The following is a 15,033-nucleotide window of genomic DNA, read 5'->3' on the forward strand; positions in this document are numbered from 1 at the left end:
AAAAAGCTGAAGTTTGTTATTTCCCTGATAGTTTTATGTGCTCTTAGGTCTCCTAGAAACCTAAACCTGACTTAATATGTCCTCTTTAACAATCCCCCTCCAACACGTTACTCAAGCTGAGGAGATGGAATCAGCTGAAAAATGTTTTTCCTCAGCCTTGTAGTGTCTTCGTTACAAAGACAGATTTCTTCCCTGCCATACATAAAACAGGTATTTTTAGCTGTACTATTATTTGGAAGCTGAAGCTTTTAAGTGAGATTTATCTAGCAATTCTCTTACCAATTTTATATCAAAACTTAGAAGGAATGTGTTGGGGGTGTTCTACCCTGCCTGTTTGGAGGCAGGAACACCGGAGCTGGATCCTTGCCTTCTCTTTCTCATGACACAGCAAAACTGCCTCAGTGCTTGAGCCAAAAAAGAGTATCTTTTAGCAGATGATACATAAAAGATTTCAGATTTTTTTTTTTCCCAAAAGCAGAAGTAAAAAGTTACTTAGTTAAAATACAGATAGAAAAAAATCTGCATTATGTGCAAAAAACGTGTGTAATGTTCCCCCATGTTTTTCATCAGGATTCTTTGAGTGATGCCCCCATACATCAGTGCAAAAATAACTCACTTCTTTACATATTACAGCAAATGGGAACTGTTGTTGTAACAAAATATTTATGATTTTTAAGTAAACATTTTCGATAACAAAAGAAAAATTTGAGGATAACAAAACTTGGCACTGCTCTGGGAAAAGTGAGGATATCTTAGCATGAGCTCAAGTCCCTGGTAGCACTGCAGGAAAGCCAGAAACAATTCTGTTTATTTAAAGCAGGATGGCACAGGGTGTTATTAAGCTAAGGGCTTGCTAACAGTGTGGAACATTCCGGCAATACATGAATTTATCTGACAAAACACTTCTGTGTTGTCATCCCTGGCTTATGATTTTTTTTTTTTTCCTGCCTGTAACAATGCACATCTTTTCCTCCACTGTCGCTTTGCAAGGCACTCCATGAAAATGCTGGGATAATCAAGTTTTGTGGCCAGCTCAGCATAAGATTGTGGATACTCCTGGTGGAGAAAGCAGATAAAGCTGTTTGCTGAGGGTTGTGGTGTGACTCATCCTCTCTGCCCCACACTGTGTTCTTGGCCCTCCAAACCTTGCCATCATTCTGGAGTGCAGACGCCAGTTAAGGGAGAAAAATTTAAAAAGGAACCCAGAAGAAAACCCCACAGCAAAAATTTAAAAAAAAAAATAAATAAAAACCAACAAAAAGCAACAAAACAGACTGCAACCCAAAAATAAGTCTAAAAAGACAAACAAACCTTAAAATATGTCCAGCAGTAAAATTTGGAACTAAACCAACAAGGCAGCAGGTGAGACTGAAGTGAGAGCTCCAATAGAGCAAGTCCTCCTTACTGTCCATGAAATGGGCACCACACTGACCAACACCAAGGTTAGAGATGGGCAAAGCACTGACCACCAGGAGCACAGGAGTGCTCACTGTGCAGCTCTCAGGCTGGGCAGGCAGAGAGCAGGAGGAGGACAGAACAGGTGCTGAGCCTGCTGCCGCCTGTGTCTTATTATTTAAGGTAGCAAAATATCCTTTCCCCTGCAGCTCATACCAGACTGGGCAGCGCTGACATACAGCAAAGCCAGCCTGAAAAACAAGTTTTTAAGTGAGTTTTCATTTTTGTCAGGCAGCCTTTCCCTACAGCTTGGGGAAAGCAGCTCCCAGAGTCGTGTGTTATCCTGCCCAGCTGGGCATCTTCTACACCCTGGGCAAACTCTGCTTCAGCTAGCTTGGCTGCTTCTGCACTGTGCTGACTTTGTCATCCCTCTAAGTGCACCAAGAGGATTAACAAAAGGCCACAATCTGTCGGAATCAGTAGTAGGGAAGCAGGAGTGGAAAAAATACAGCAAGTTAGTCACCAGCGGGGACTGTTTTTAGCTACTGCCTTTGAGACCATGCAAAATATGCCTCGAAGGGTGAAAAGCCTCACCTGGGAAATGTTTCTTATCCCAATTCTTGCCTTGGAGCTGAGACCAGAGCTATGAGGGTGTTGCCACCTCTATCCCCAGCAGAAGGAGCAGCTGGAAGATGCCCAGCAATGCCCATCCACCATCTGAGGGTCGGGAGTGACACATGTGAGCTGCCTTGTCCCCTGCAAGGATGGAAACTGTCCTTTTTGTAAGGGCAACTCCTTAATGAGGGTTAAACCCTCTTTAACCTGGGGGTTTCAGAGTTTACAGTTGTTTGGCTGTTCACCTCACAAATTCTCTGGTGGTGCTTCTGAAGTAAGCAGTTCTGAGGAAGAAGTGTTCTCCTCCTCAAGCGACACGCTGCACTGTGACCACACCCGGGGGTCCCATCCTTCTCCTTCTTGCAGTCACCTTTCAGATATTCCTGCCATTTAGAGACAAAAATAATTTTATTCAGAAGGATTGGCCTTGTCAGAATGCCCATGAGGGAAGCAGCCAGGGAGCTACTCTGACCACTCTTTAAATCAGTGTCTCCCCCATCTCCTGATCACTGTTTCACAACAGATCAGTCCTTTTTTCACTAAGACAACCCAGGAAGCAGACTTCATTGCTTATTTGAGCTGAGTTTCACAGCAGTCAGCCAGAGACAGTTACATATTGTAAAGGAAGAGATTCTGGCCTGCTCTGTGTTTGGTTTCTTGTGGGTTTGGGGTTTTTTTAATTCATCAGCTCCAAGAAGACCAAGGGCATTCATTTTGCCACGCTCCTAAAAATGTGCAGTTTAGGTAGATTTGGCCCTGGCTCTCACTGGCTACTGGATAATAAAGACCTCTAGGCCTCTTGCCAAACCTCTGTCATCTCATTTTTAATCCCAAGTCCCTTCTGCCTTCATGTCTTCTAGCCCAAAGTGTGCCTCATTCCCCAATCTGACATCTGCTTTTCCTCAAAATCCAGAGATCCTTCCACCTCTCCCAGATCTGGGAGAAGCACCAGCAGAGATGTAATTTTCTGCCTCGCTGTCCTTCCAGCGAGAAGGGCAGGCACATCATCCCATTTTCTACAAAAAAGAACTGGCTTTTACAAAACTTGAGGGTGGAGGCACATTTCAAGTGTCGCATCTCCCTTGGACCCCCCAGAGAAAAAGGAGACATTCCAGGATGAGAAAAGCCATGTTCCCCTTTCCTTTACCCAGGTAACCATCCCCTCTGCTCTTTACACCTACAGAGACTCAGCTAATGGCTGCTGAAAAGGGCCAGAGGAGGTGGGAGGCACACAGCAGGGAGGAACATCCCCAAATTAGGATGCTGATGCTGGAGTCAGAGGTGACAGTGCTCTGGGCAAGCCTCCAGGCCTTGCTGGCACAGGCACAGTTGTTAGAAAGAGTGAGCATTAACAGCCTGAGTCAGACTCTCCCTCCTGCCCCAGTCCTTTCTGCTAATATTTATTAATTTGACTATTTCAGTACTCAAGACCCAGCATAGCTGAGCTCTGAATCAGATTTCTTGGTAATAACCACCCCAAAGCACAACATTTCTCCTCCCAAGGTGGACAGAAGGCTGTGGAACATCTTTGTCCCTGAAGGAAACAGGAAAATTTGCAGACAAACTGTGCTGGCTGTCTTCACTTTCTTCCTTCTCCTCCTCCTCCTCCCCCGGTGGAAACTGCTGGTAACGCTTTCCACGGTGCCTTGCCTCAGATCACCTCTCTCCTTGGATGCTCTCCTCTGAAAGGGGGAAGATAGATTATTGGAGCATCCCTGAGCCTCTGGAAAGGAGGGCAGTGCAAAAGAACATCAGTTAAAAGGGGCTGCAGGTGATCTGCTCTGCAGCACTGACTTTGCACTGGGCAGGAAGGTGGAACACCTCGCAGCGCTCACAGTTGCTCATTCCTGAGGAAACTGGAGCCCTGACCTGTGCAGGTAACAGCTATGCTGTGGACACATCAGCTCCTGACAAAGAACTGCACCTTTGGGACAGCTGTTTTCCTCAAGCAGATGCACATTTGCAGTCAGCAAGCTTGTCTTTGCAATTACCAGCCCCAGACGTGTTTGCATAATCACAAAATGCTGCATTCCCTGGGGTGCAGCTCAGTGCAGTGGTGGTCAGAGAGGGAAATCCAGCTGAGGCTGCAGTTTAGGCAGATATTTCATTTAACCACAGACCTGTCAACAGGACTCAGAAGCCTGGGGCTCTCTGGAGACACCTATGATCCAAAAGTCTCCTGCACACCCCTCATGGCCGTGGACACACCACAGATTCCTGCAGTGCTGTGGAGAGACAGCTGGAGGGGTGGGATAGACACTCCACGCAGAGCTCATCACCTAAACCTTGTCTGTCAGCCCACATCCATCCCAGTCCTTCCCTGCCTCAGCCATCCACATCTCCCTGGCAGATGGCATTTTTGCATCAGTTTTGTCTGAACCAACCCAGATTCATCCCCAGCAGAAAACTGCTGCTTGCCTTCACAGGGTCACCCTCTCAGCAGCCTCTGTTTTTGAGAGCTTATCCATAGGTTCTGCTGGAGTTAGGGAGAGCCAGACTGAGCCACAGAGTGGGGAATCACATTTCTAGGCAGCTACATCGACTTGCTGAACATGCATGGGGGATTGCAAAGTCCTTCTTCACAGCCTGTGAGTGCAGAGTGAGGCTGGTGGTGCTTTCCCAGAGAGCTGGTGATTTACTGGGGGGTTTGGTTTTATTGTCTCAGTGGTCAAGGACACCAAATGCAACAGGAGTGCTGAGCTTGCTCAATCAGTTTTGCAAACTTCACATGAGATGCCCAGCAAGAGATACTGAAGGGAGGGAAAATTCTCACTTTTGGATACATCTGCTGACTACCACATGAAATCTGCATTTTCCAGGGTTTTCCCAAGGCAGCACAGCCCATAAAAGCCCCAGAGACTCAGGGCTGGAAGCAAGCACCTGCTCCAGCCGACTGTCCTAAGCAAAATTATTTCACCTGCTAGAGGGAATCTGGGGTGAAGAGGAGAGGAGACAGCACATACAGGTTTGCTTGAAAAGTGAGATCAAAATATAAGAGACAAAATAGTGACAAGTTTTAAGGAAATCAGAAGAAGAGATGAGGAAAAACCACATTGGGTTGATGAACAGAGTGGGCAGCAGAAGATCAGATTTTCTGTTTGGAGATAACTGGACTTCATTACTCTGGTCAGAAGAGGAACTCGTACTCAAAAGTTAGAATAAAATACAAATAGAAAAGGCCTGAAATGTCTATTTGAGAACTGTGCTGACACTTTTAATATCAGTATGAGTAATGGTGTTTGATACATTAATGGTTTTTCTGCTTTGTGAGTGGGATTCTCTGCATCCCAGACTTCGAGGAGTTTTGTGTCCTGCTGCCTGAATAAGCTAAATCCCTCCAGAAAAATTGAATTATGAAAATAGAAAACAAAGCATTGATAGACAACTCTTGAACAACCTACAGGAAAATATGGGATGTGTTTGGAGGCCTTTTATGGGTGATGACATTCATTCACCCGCTGTACAACTCTGTAAATCAATTTACACAACTCCCTCTTCATGACTATGGGGTATATGTGATGGCCTCTGCCTTTTTGGGGGGAACAGAGGTACTTTCAGCTGAGCAAATAATTATTTATAACTGTTTTATAAACCTTATTACTGCGCAGCTCCAAAATGCAGGGAAGTGATCCTGCAGATGTAGCTGTGGTTGTTACGGCATTGACCACGTCCACTTATTAAAAGGAAGACTGCAGACTAATTCCTGGGGGTTTTTTCCTATGTTTTTTCTCCTTAAATGCTACAGAAAACGGGCCCCGTCTCCTCGTGGTAGCAGAGCAAGCTAAAATCTTCTCCCACCGCGGCGGCAACGTCACACTGCCATGCAAATTCTACCACGAGCACACGTCCGCGGCCGGCTCAGGAACACACAAAATCCGCGTCAAGTGGACCAAACTCACCTACGATTACCTCAAGGAAGTGGACGTGTTTGTGGCCATGGGACACCACAGGAAGAGCTACGGGAGCTACCAGGGCAGGGTGTCCCTGAGGGAGAGCAGCGAGAACGACGCCTCGCTCGTCATCACCAACATCATGCTGGAGGACTACGGGAGGTACAAGTGCGAGGTGATCGAAGGGCTGGAGGATGACACGGCAGTGGTGACCCTCAATTTGGAAGGTAGGTGACACCTGAGCTACACTTCGAGTCAGATTTATGTGGTGTTGAGGGACGTGTGCTTTGTTTTTACCTCCTAGAGCTGCTGCTATTGTGTTATCAGTGATGTTGTATTGTCACTGATGTTGTGTTATCAGTGATAACAGCAAGCTGAGAAGCAGAATTCGTTGTGCTCTGGGGAATCTTGGCCTGACAGCCCATGAGAACAACCATAAATTAGAAGAGCATTAGGACTACCATAATTTATGCTAGCCTAAGGCATACTCAGGTTCCAGCCAGACCTGGTGTGAGAGGAGCCAAGAAAGGATGAACAAACACAGTATCAAGAGCTCCACATGTTTTTAATTTGCTCCTGTTGTCTTGCAGAAGCCACTGCATCTTTTTGCCTAGGTGAAATTATATTAAATTCCTCCCGGATAGTAACTTTACGAAACTTCAGGATATTTTACATTATCCAGAAAATACAAATCTTACAAAGATGGAAAATGTTACAGTAGTTATCCAGAAACAGTGGGTTTGGGTTTTTCCAGCCTTATAATTACATAAATTAGATCTTTATATTGCCTGCCAAGACAACTTGTACATGTATTGTCTACTCATTTTCTTGAGCATTATTCTTGAAAACAGCAGAGTAAAAAGCATTTGAAAAAGTAGTGAAACGGGTTTAAAGAGGACAAAATTTCAGCTTTCCTTACTTCTTGTGCAATTCAGATGCATTTTATGAGTTTCCATGCATGTAAAAGAGTGTTTGGCCCTTTTTGTTTCCCCAAAGCACTGCACTGAACACAGAGGTAATTAAAAGTTTCATGATGACATATCACATAGTCTTACACTTACCAGCATGTGTGTGTGCCAGAGGGATCCTGAGAGAGGGAGAGGAAAGGAAAGGAGGGAAGGAAAGGAAGAAAGGAGGAAAAGAAGAGGAAAAGGAAGAGGAAGAAAGGAAAAGGAGAAAAGGGAAAAGGGAAAAGGAAAAGGAAAAGGAAAAGGGAAAAGGAAAAGGAAAAGGAAAAGGAAAAGGAAAAGGAAAAGGAAAAGGAAAAGGAAAAGGAAAAGGAAAAGGAAAAGGAAAAGGAAAAGGAAAAGGAAAAGGAAAAGGAAAAGGAAAAGGAAAAGGAAAAGGGGGGAAGGAAAAGGAAAAGGAAAAGGAAAAGGAAAAGGAAAAGGAAAAGGAAAAGGAAAAGGAAAAGGGGGGAAGGAAAAGGGGAAAAGAAGGGGAAAAGAAAAGGGAAGGGAAGGGAAGGGAAGGGAAGGGAAGGGAAGGGAAGGGAAGGGAAGGGAAGGGAAGGGAAGGGAAGGGAAGGGAAGGGAAGGGAAGGGAAGGGAAGGGAAGGGAAGGGAAGGGAAGGGAAGGGAAGGGAAGGGAAGGGAAGGGAAGGGAAGGGAAGGGAAGGGAAGGGAAGGGAAGGGAAGGGAAGGGAAGGGAAGGGAAGGGAAGGGAAGGCTATTTATATACAGTTACCCTGCACAATAAGACTGTCTGAGTGGTTCTTGGAACCAAACAGATGTCATGGGCTTAGTTTACTTCTTTATCTATTCTTCCATTCCTGGCTGGAGGCCACAGAAACCTCCCATTTCTAAGTGCAGAAAGACCCTGCCCAGTTTCCATGCCAGCAGGGCAGTGCATTTAGGTTGCTCCATCCCACAGAACTCGTCTTTAACAAGAACGTTCCCTGTTCTTTTCAAACTTATGAGATAAAGAAAACTGGGCATTTACAAGTTCAATTTAAATTCTGTAAAGCAGTTATGAGTGAAGACAGAATTAAGCTGGAGGAGAAAACTCTCTATTCTTCTCTGCTGGCCAAAAGCTCTTGTGTGATCAGCCTCCCCTCCACTGGGGCAGGCTCTGCAGGGGCTGCTCAGCCACTGAAGGGAGAACAGCTCCTCTGGGCAGGCTCAGCTTTGCCTGAGTGACACAAGGCTCTACTCACCTGCCCAGCCTCTTGCTTCCTCTGCACCAGAAGTTCATTATTTTTCTGCTGTTAAAAGCGAGGGGGTTCTGCTGTGAATGTTTCCTGCTGTGCCTGGGAAGGGGAGATGCTGATGAATATGGAGGTAGAACAGGTTTGCCTGAAGCTTGGTACAAATGCTTGTGCACATGCAGAAATCCACACCCGAAAGGCATCATTTGATTGATACTACAGCGAGAAAGCAGTGAGAAATCTTTTCTTTACTGCATGCAGTAACACAACTAAAATAAAGGAGATTTTCTACCTTTTTTACTGTTACTGTTTTGTAATATAGCACCAGCCTTGGACACAAGGCCAGGGTCCCTCCTCCAAAATAAGGAAATTCATAAGTAGAGGAGGAATCATATCTCTTCAGCCAAGTATGTTCCAACCTGTGCTCGAAGGAAAGTTTATATATTTTAATTAGTGTCTGGCTGACATAAGGAACAATGTCTTTTCAATTATTTTTGTCTCACAGGGGACAGGTGTAAGACTGTTCATTTCTGACAATATGGAGCAGCGTTTCTTAAACTGGCAGGCACATTTCCTTTGCAAAACCTCATGGTAAAATGTAACCTTCCAAGTGAGATAGGAGTGGTGAGAGTGTCTGTGTCAGTCTGGCTTGTGTCAACCAAATCCAGTTATTTTGGGTCTATGGCACACTGAAGTTTCCTAATAAAAAGATAAGTATTAAAATGCACTAACATTACAATGGAGATATAGAACAGATAGCATACATTCCTCTGCTTGCATGGCCCTGTGCTTATTTCTTCAGCTCACCTGCAGCTTTTTGTGGTTCTGGCATTAATTGCCATTTAATGTATTTGAGCAAAGCAGAACAGATTGGGGGGAAAAAACCCCCCCAATGTCTGGACAAAAAATAAAACATATCAACCCATTCTAACATTCTACATGTGGTGTAAATAATCAGGTTAATCTCACAGTGGGAATGACTTGCATCAGTAGCCTGATGTCCTGAGGTGGTGGCCTTGAGGATGTTAATTGGCATCAGGACAAAGCCATTTACACCCAGGAGTGCCCAGGAGCGGTGCAAAGCAGCTGATGGCTCCTGTGTGAGCTCCCTGTGCAAAACCCATGGCTGTGTATCAATATCAAAACTGTTGACCTCCACCTGGATGGACCCTTTTTCTTCTCCCACTGTGGTAGCATTTTATTCTTACTAGCCTTAAAAGCTTTCTGGGATTGTCATTAAATAAAGCATTCATAATAGCTGGGCACTTTTAGTTTTGAAAGAAACACTTAAATTAGATTCAGTCTGAGTTTGTTACACACCTTACATTTTTGTGATATGTTTTTCTTCATTTTCTTTAATTCAGAACCACAATATTTTTGCCCTAGACTAGAGAGATTGTGCTGAGCACCAGCTAAAGCTTGGAACTGGAACTCATTTGTGGTTTTCCAGAACCACCAGCTTAGGATCTGTTCAGGCTACTCATTTTCATCCCATGTGTAGCCTGAAATACAAGGACCAGTCTAAGGGCTCGTGAGGGTTGGGCTGGGCACAGCAGCTGCAAGAAGTGTCAAGTACTGAGGAAAAGCAGGACATTCTTTATGGAGAATCAGCCTCATTGCCAAAGCCATTTTCTCTTTCTGAACTGGCCTTACTCTCCTCCTGCACATAAAATATGGATCATGGGTTTTACACCCTTTGTTCAGTGTTCTGAAAGTCAAAAGCCTGACATATTAAAAGGTCTCCAACAGCAGGCAGATACTGTTGTCCTAGTCATAAGCAAAGAATGAATTGTTAGCTTACATTAAATTTTCTTTAGGGCAGCTTTTTACAGTCCTACACTAAATTTTCTTTATGTTTGTGCCTTACTAGTTTATTTTCTCATGAATACCTGGCCCTGTAATGAATCTCACTGCACCAGGTTTGTGAGCTTGACCTCTCAGGCACGTGAAGGCTCCAGCCCCCAGCTACTGCTCAGGCACAGGTTTTGTGTGCCTTTATTTCAGGAGAACCCTGGGAGAGGTGACAGAGAAAGTGGAACAATGCTAAACAGCCAAAGGCAGATTTTTACTCTATTAGAATTTTTTTTAATGGTTTCTCTCTTCAAAGGGAGGTGAGAGCTGAACATGCTAAGTTTGCAATACAGGCTATAAAATAATTACTTTTTACTTCCAACGCTAGTGGGAATTTGAAGACCTGCTTAAAGTCATTAAAAACCTCTGTAGAAAGCAGCTTCTAGATAGAAGCTAAATCTTTGTGTGGCTCCCCAAGAACCAAAAACCACCAGCATTTGTGTTCTTGCTTCAAGGTATGTTGGCCTTTAAGTCCAAGACAGAAATAAAAACCCAGGCCTCCCTTTCAAAACCAGACTCTTTACTTTAAAATAGCTCAAACAGATCCATCAGCCTCATATAAGCAGATTTTTCCAAATTGTCAAAACAATCATTTTTTAGTCTGTTCATCTGGTCTTCAGCAGGATGTAAGCAATGAAACCAATAGGAATTCAACTCCATGCTCTCAAGAGCAGGAGAAATCAGAATTAACCTAATAATGTCATTTTTCTTTCCTCTGAGTGTTGATGTTGATGTTCATGCACACACACACACACAAAAAAAAGCTACTTCAAACATCCTTTGTCTGATAATATGTTCTGCTCTGTGGTGAAAAACCCATTTTATAGGAAACAGTTTTTGTGGGCCCCTAGAACAGAGCAAAAAGTCTTGTAAGACCCAAGAGAGGGTTGTCAAGAGTAAGTCATGACAGACCAGTGCAATTCCTTCTGTGACAGGTCATTGCAGACAGAGCTGTGTTTGTACGTGCTCTGAGGAATGGTCCTTGAAAGATGCAGGTGAAATAAAAAGTTTAAAAAAAATATCTGAAACTGACAACCCAAAAGGAAAGTGCTAAAAAATTTAGAAGTAGTTAGGCTAAGAAGAGCAAAGAAAGGCAACAGTATCCAAATTTATTATAATGGCTGTAGAAATACAAGGGAATAATCTGCCCTCGCCCAGATCAGTCTAGTCTGTGTGTTTCTATTTGTTGGAAGTAAGAAACCCCACTGACAACGTGGTTATGGGATGCTGTGGGCTGGAGGAACGCTACTTCAAGGTTCAGTTTCATTTTTGGGGAGTTTGATACCTGCTGGCTGCCAGTGGCTGGATGATCAGACAGCTGGCAGTCCTGACAGGCAGGAAAATGGGGATGGAGACTCCGAAAATGAGGGGCTTACTGGTTTTTATGGAATTTTAGGAATCCAGCATGGAAAATTTTGCCATCGAGTGTATGCCAGCATAAAACTGTACCCTACAGAACAGTAAATAGCAAACCCTACTGTTGCCCTGTGTTTACACTGGTGGCAAGAAAACTTACTTTGCAGTTTTGGCTAAAACTGAAGAAAGCCTATTTCTTTACTCTGTCTGTGAAAAGATCCCCCCCCCCCCCCCCCATATGTATCAACAGAAATTCGTGTTATTTTGTTTCTACATGTCAATACTCTTGAAACTGCTAATTGTGGGTGGTGCTGGCTTAATTAACATCCATAAATCATTACAGGAGTTGAGCTTTTTGAGGTTGTTTCCTCACTTTGTTGGGTAAATGCTACAACTCCTTGCACTGACAGTGTGTGTGAAGCCGCTGAGTAACTGCACTGAATTTTAGGGGTTATCTGCAGATAAAACTCTGAATTACAAAGAACACAAATAAATTCCCCAAAAACACAGTAACAGGAGAAGACCTGTACATTTGCACACGTGAATGAGAAATCCATAGAAATACTGGTGTTCCTGTGGGGAGGATATATAACACATCCACTTCTGATTTGGTAGAAATCCCAATTTCCATTACAGGATTCATTCCCTAGACTGCAGTTACTTGGTCACAGGTGCATACATCCCCTCCTCTCTCACTAAAAGGTTCATTCTCTGCCAAGCTGATGTGTCTCAGGTTGTTCCTCTCTCTCTTTTGGGGGGGCAAGGGGGTGCTTCCCTGGGGGCAGAACCTATTCCAGAGAACCGTGGGTTTGGGAGAGCAGCCACACCCTGATTCCTTATATTGGAAATTAATATCCCCATTGAGGAACCACACGGGGCTCAGCTGCTTCCTCAGGGTAGGGAATGGAATCACTGAGGTCAAGCTAAGGCTCCTCAGCTCCGTCTTCCCACAAAGTAACCGGATTTTAACCTTCTGAGGCTGGAAGTTTTGATCTCCCTCCTTTTTTTAAGCTGAATTTGTTAACGTTTGGGAGAGGGTGTTTTGTCTAGTGGCACAACACGGGCCTGGAGTCAGAAGTTGAGGCTCAGTCTGTGCTTTGGGAACAGCAACAAGCCTCAGGACAGCTTTTGTCCATTCAGGAACAGATGGGATGGATTAGACTTTGACGGGTTTGTAAGATCCAGGACTGAGGAAGACACTCTGTAATGAACTAAATCTCAGCACCGCTAAATTGTAAGAATGTGGATATGAATAGTGACATCTCACTGTGAATTTTAGCAAGGTTTGATCAGGAAATGAAGGGGAAAAAAGTTTTAAAAATTGCACGGCAATGCAAAGGTGCACAAAACACATACCCAGTCAATTTTCCTCAGCAAAATCACCCCCGGCCCCCCCCAGCCTCAGGGTGAAATTAATGCTAATCAGTTGCAGGCTTGTACTGCAGATGAACTCCAACAAAAAATCGGCTTCTATGCAGTCTGCTCGAGTATAGCCCAAAGCTAATATTACAGTTTAGTGCATATTTATGTTATAAAAACATTATGTCCCAAACTGTCGAACTCAGATTTGTAACACATTTACATACATAGTTAGCCCCTTTTAAAAGTGATTTTGGAAACCTTAAGGAATCAAATCTGCTTAAATAGTTCTCAATTAGTTGTTGCTCAGTTTTTAGAAGTATGTAAGTTTATATCTTGATCTTTCCTAATCGTAGGGGTTTTTTTTAATGTATATGCAAATCAGACACATGTACTGGAAAAGGAGTCTTGTCTGGGGAAATGTAGTTTTGAAAAAATAGTAAGTGTTAGATTTCAAATAAAGTAATAAATCTTGGACTCCTATTACATATGCTAAATTTTTATTATACCTGGCAATAGTTCTCTCCATTAGCACTGACAAAAAATGGGTATCTTCATAACAAAGATATGATGAAGAACAACAGAGATCCAGCAAAATAGGAAACATCTTCAGCGTCTTGTTTATGAAGTTAAATTTAACACATGTTGTTAAATTACATTCATACTCTGCAGTTCAGAACATCACATAACAGAAAAGCCCTGTAACAAAGGATTTACAAAAGGAAAGAACTGAAGCAGACTCTCTAGTTACATGATGAAGGAGAGCAAAATATTGTTTATTACTACCCTGCCAAGTTTACATTTTCATGCTTTATTTTCTTGGACCAAGTCACTGAGATTTGGTAATAGCAAAGATTTTTTTTAACAAAAATAACACTTGGATGACAGAAGGGTGAGGGAGACAAGAGGAAGGAAAAGGACTTTAAGAAACTGGTGGAATAGATACAGAAATGGGTTAGATTGTTCTCAAGGAAGAGTGGCTTCATCACATGGTGACTGCCTTGCTTGACCACCAGGTAATTTCTCTATCCTGTGCTGCATTGCCCTGAGGACAATGAAATTGTTATAGGCAAGAGGATCCATCAGCAGGAAAAATGTAAAAGAAAGATGGATGTTTACACCAGTGAAAAGTTTTTGGCTCACCTCATGGGTTATCCTGTGTCCCCTGTGTCCCACAGCACTTAGTTCTACAGAGATGTCTGAGGATAAACATTCTGAGCTGGATGTTCTCTAATACCATTTTATTTCAGCTTATTATGAGACTAGGCTAAAGCCTAAAAAATTTAGGTCTGGGTTAAGTTTCTAAGCCCTGCCAAAGATTAGGGTGGTCTGATCCAAACTTTTGTTTCAAGTCTCTCTTTTCTCTTTTATCAAAGCCACATGGGGAGGTGGTTCTTCAGTGTTTTCTGAAACGTCTTTCATGCTCCAAGAAACAAAGTTTAACTTCAGATCTTTTTCATAAAACAAGCAGGAGAAAAAAAAAACCTGTCAGATAAGGGCAGCGACTGTGATTAGACATCACTTTGGAAGCAATTCTGGAGGTGTCCCCATGTTTCCCAGCCCCACTTGGATGTCCTTTGTCCTGAGGTCTCTCTGCTGTACCTGTCAGCAACGTCTCGGCAGCGATGAGCACCAGACAGGGACTGGGGACAGGCTGTGTCTTGTCCTCTGGGGGGGAAGGAAGCATTTGGCAGGTCCACGCTCCTTGCACAGTGTCCCTCTCTTAGGGTAAGCCATCAGTGCTCTAGGGGCAGACAGGGAAGGTGGTGTCACACATGGTTTCCTACCAGGGCTGTGCCACCATCTGCACCGGGGGGAAACCTGTCCTCTGTGAGGAGCTCTCCCTCCCTGAGTGGTGGCAAACTGTCCAAAACCAGGTGGAAAGCAGCAGAAAAGTCTCCCACACAACATCACTGATTTCATTTCCCCACAGTGTTCCTACTTTAAGACCTCAGGATGGTAAAATTGTGCATCTTACCAGATTAGTCTTGACATGCTGTTGTTAAGGTAGACATTCCCATTCCTGGAATAATGTGAAATACAAAAAAAAAAAAACCAAAAAAAAAAAAAAACTAAGAAGCAAACAAAAAGCAACTGTTTTGAACCTCTCAGAAAATCTTGGCAAGGGTTCATGCAAAGAACACAATGCTCTTTTATGTCGATCGAAACATTTCATCTTAATGTCTACTAGTAAAAAGAAATAATTCATAGAAATTCAGCAATCCATTCAACAATTTCTTCATTCTAAATAACTGCCAGGAACTCCCCTACTCCCACTCCACACTAAAAACAGCCCACCAAACCGACCATTCAACCAACCAAGCAACAAGCAAACACACCAGAAAAAACCCCAAACAAACAAAAAATCCAAATAAACAAAATAAAAATAAACAAACAAAAATAATCCCAAACAAAAAAAAA

The 15,033-nt window shown here is 43.4% G+C and overlaps 1 protein-coding gene across 1 annotated transcript in view; it reads left to right on the top strand.

Annotated features, from left to right (window-relative positions):
• HAPLN1 (hyaluronan and proteoglycan link protein 1) overlaps positions 1-15,033 on the top strand; it is a 56,186-nt gene that overhangs the window by 33,279 nt on the left and 7,874 nt on the right. The window contains exon 4 of the mRNA XM_069001439.1: positions 5,756-6,127. Within this exon, the coding sequence (XP_068857540.1) occupies positions 5,756-6,127 (372 nt within the window). The remainder of the gene's footprint in view (positions 1-5,755; positions 6,128-15,033) is intronic.

This window comes from Aphelocoma coerulescens, assembly GCF_041296385.1.
Source record: "Aphelocoma coerulescens isolate FSJ_1873_10779 chromosome Z unlocalized genomic scaffold, UR_Acoe_1.0 ChrZ, whole genome shotgun sequence".
In the NCBI taxonomy this organism is placed as follows: domain Eukaryota; kingdom Metazoa; phylum Chordata; class Aves; order Passeriformes; family Corvidae; genus Aphelocoma; species Aphelocoma coerulescens.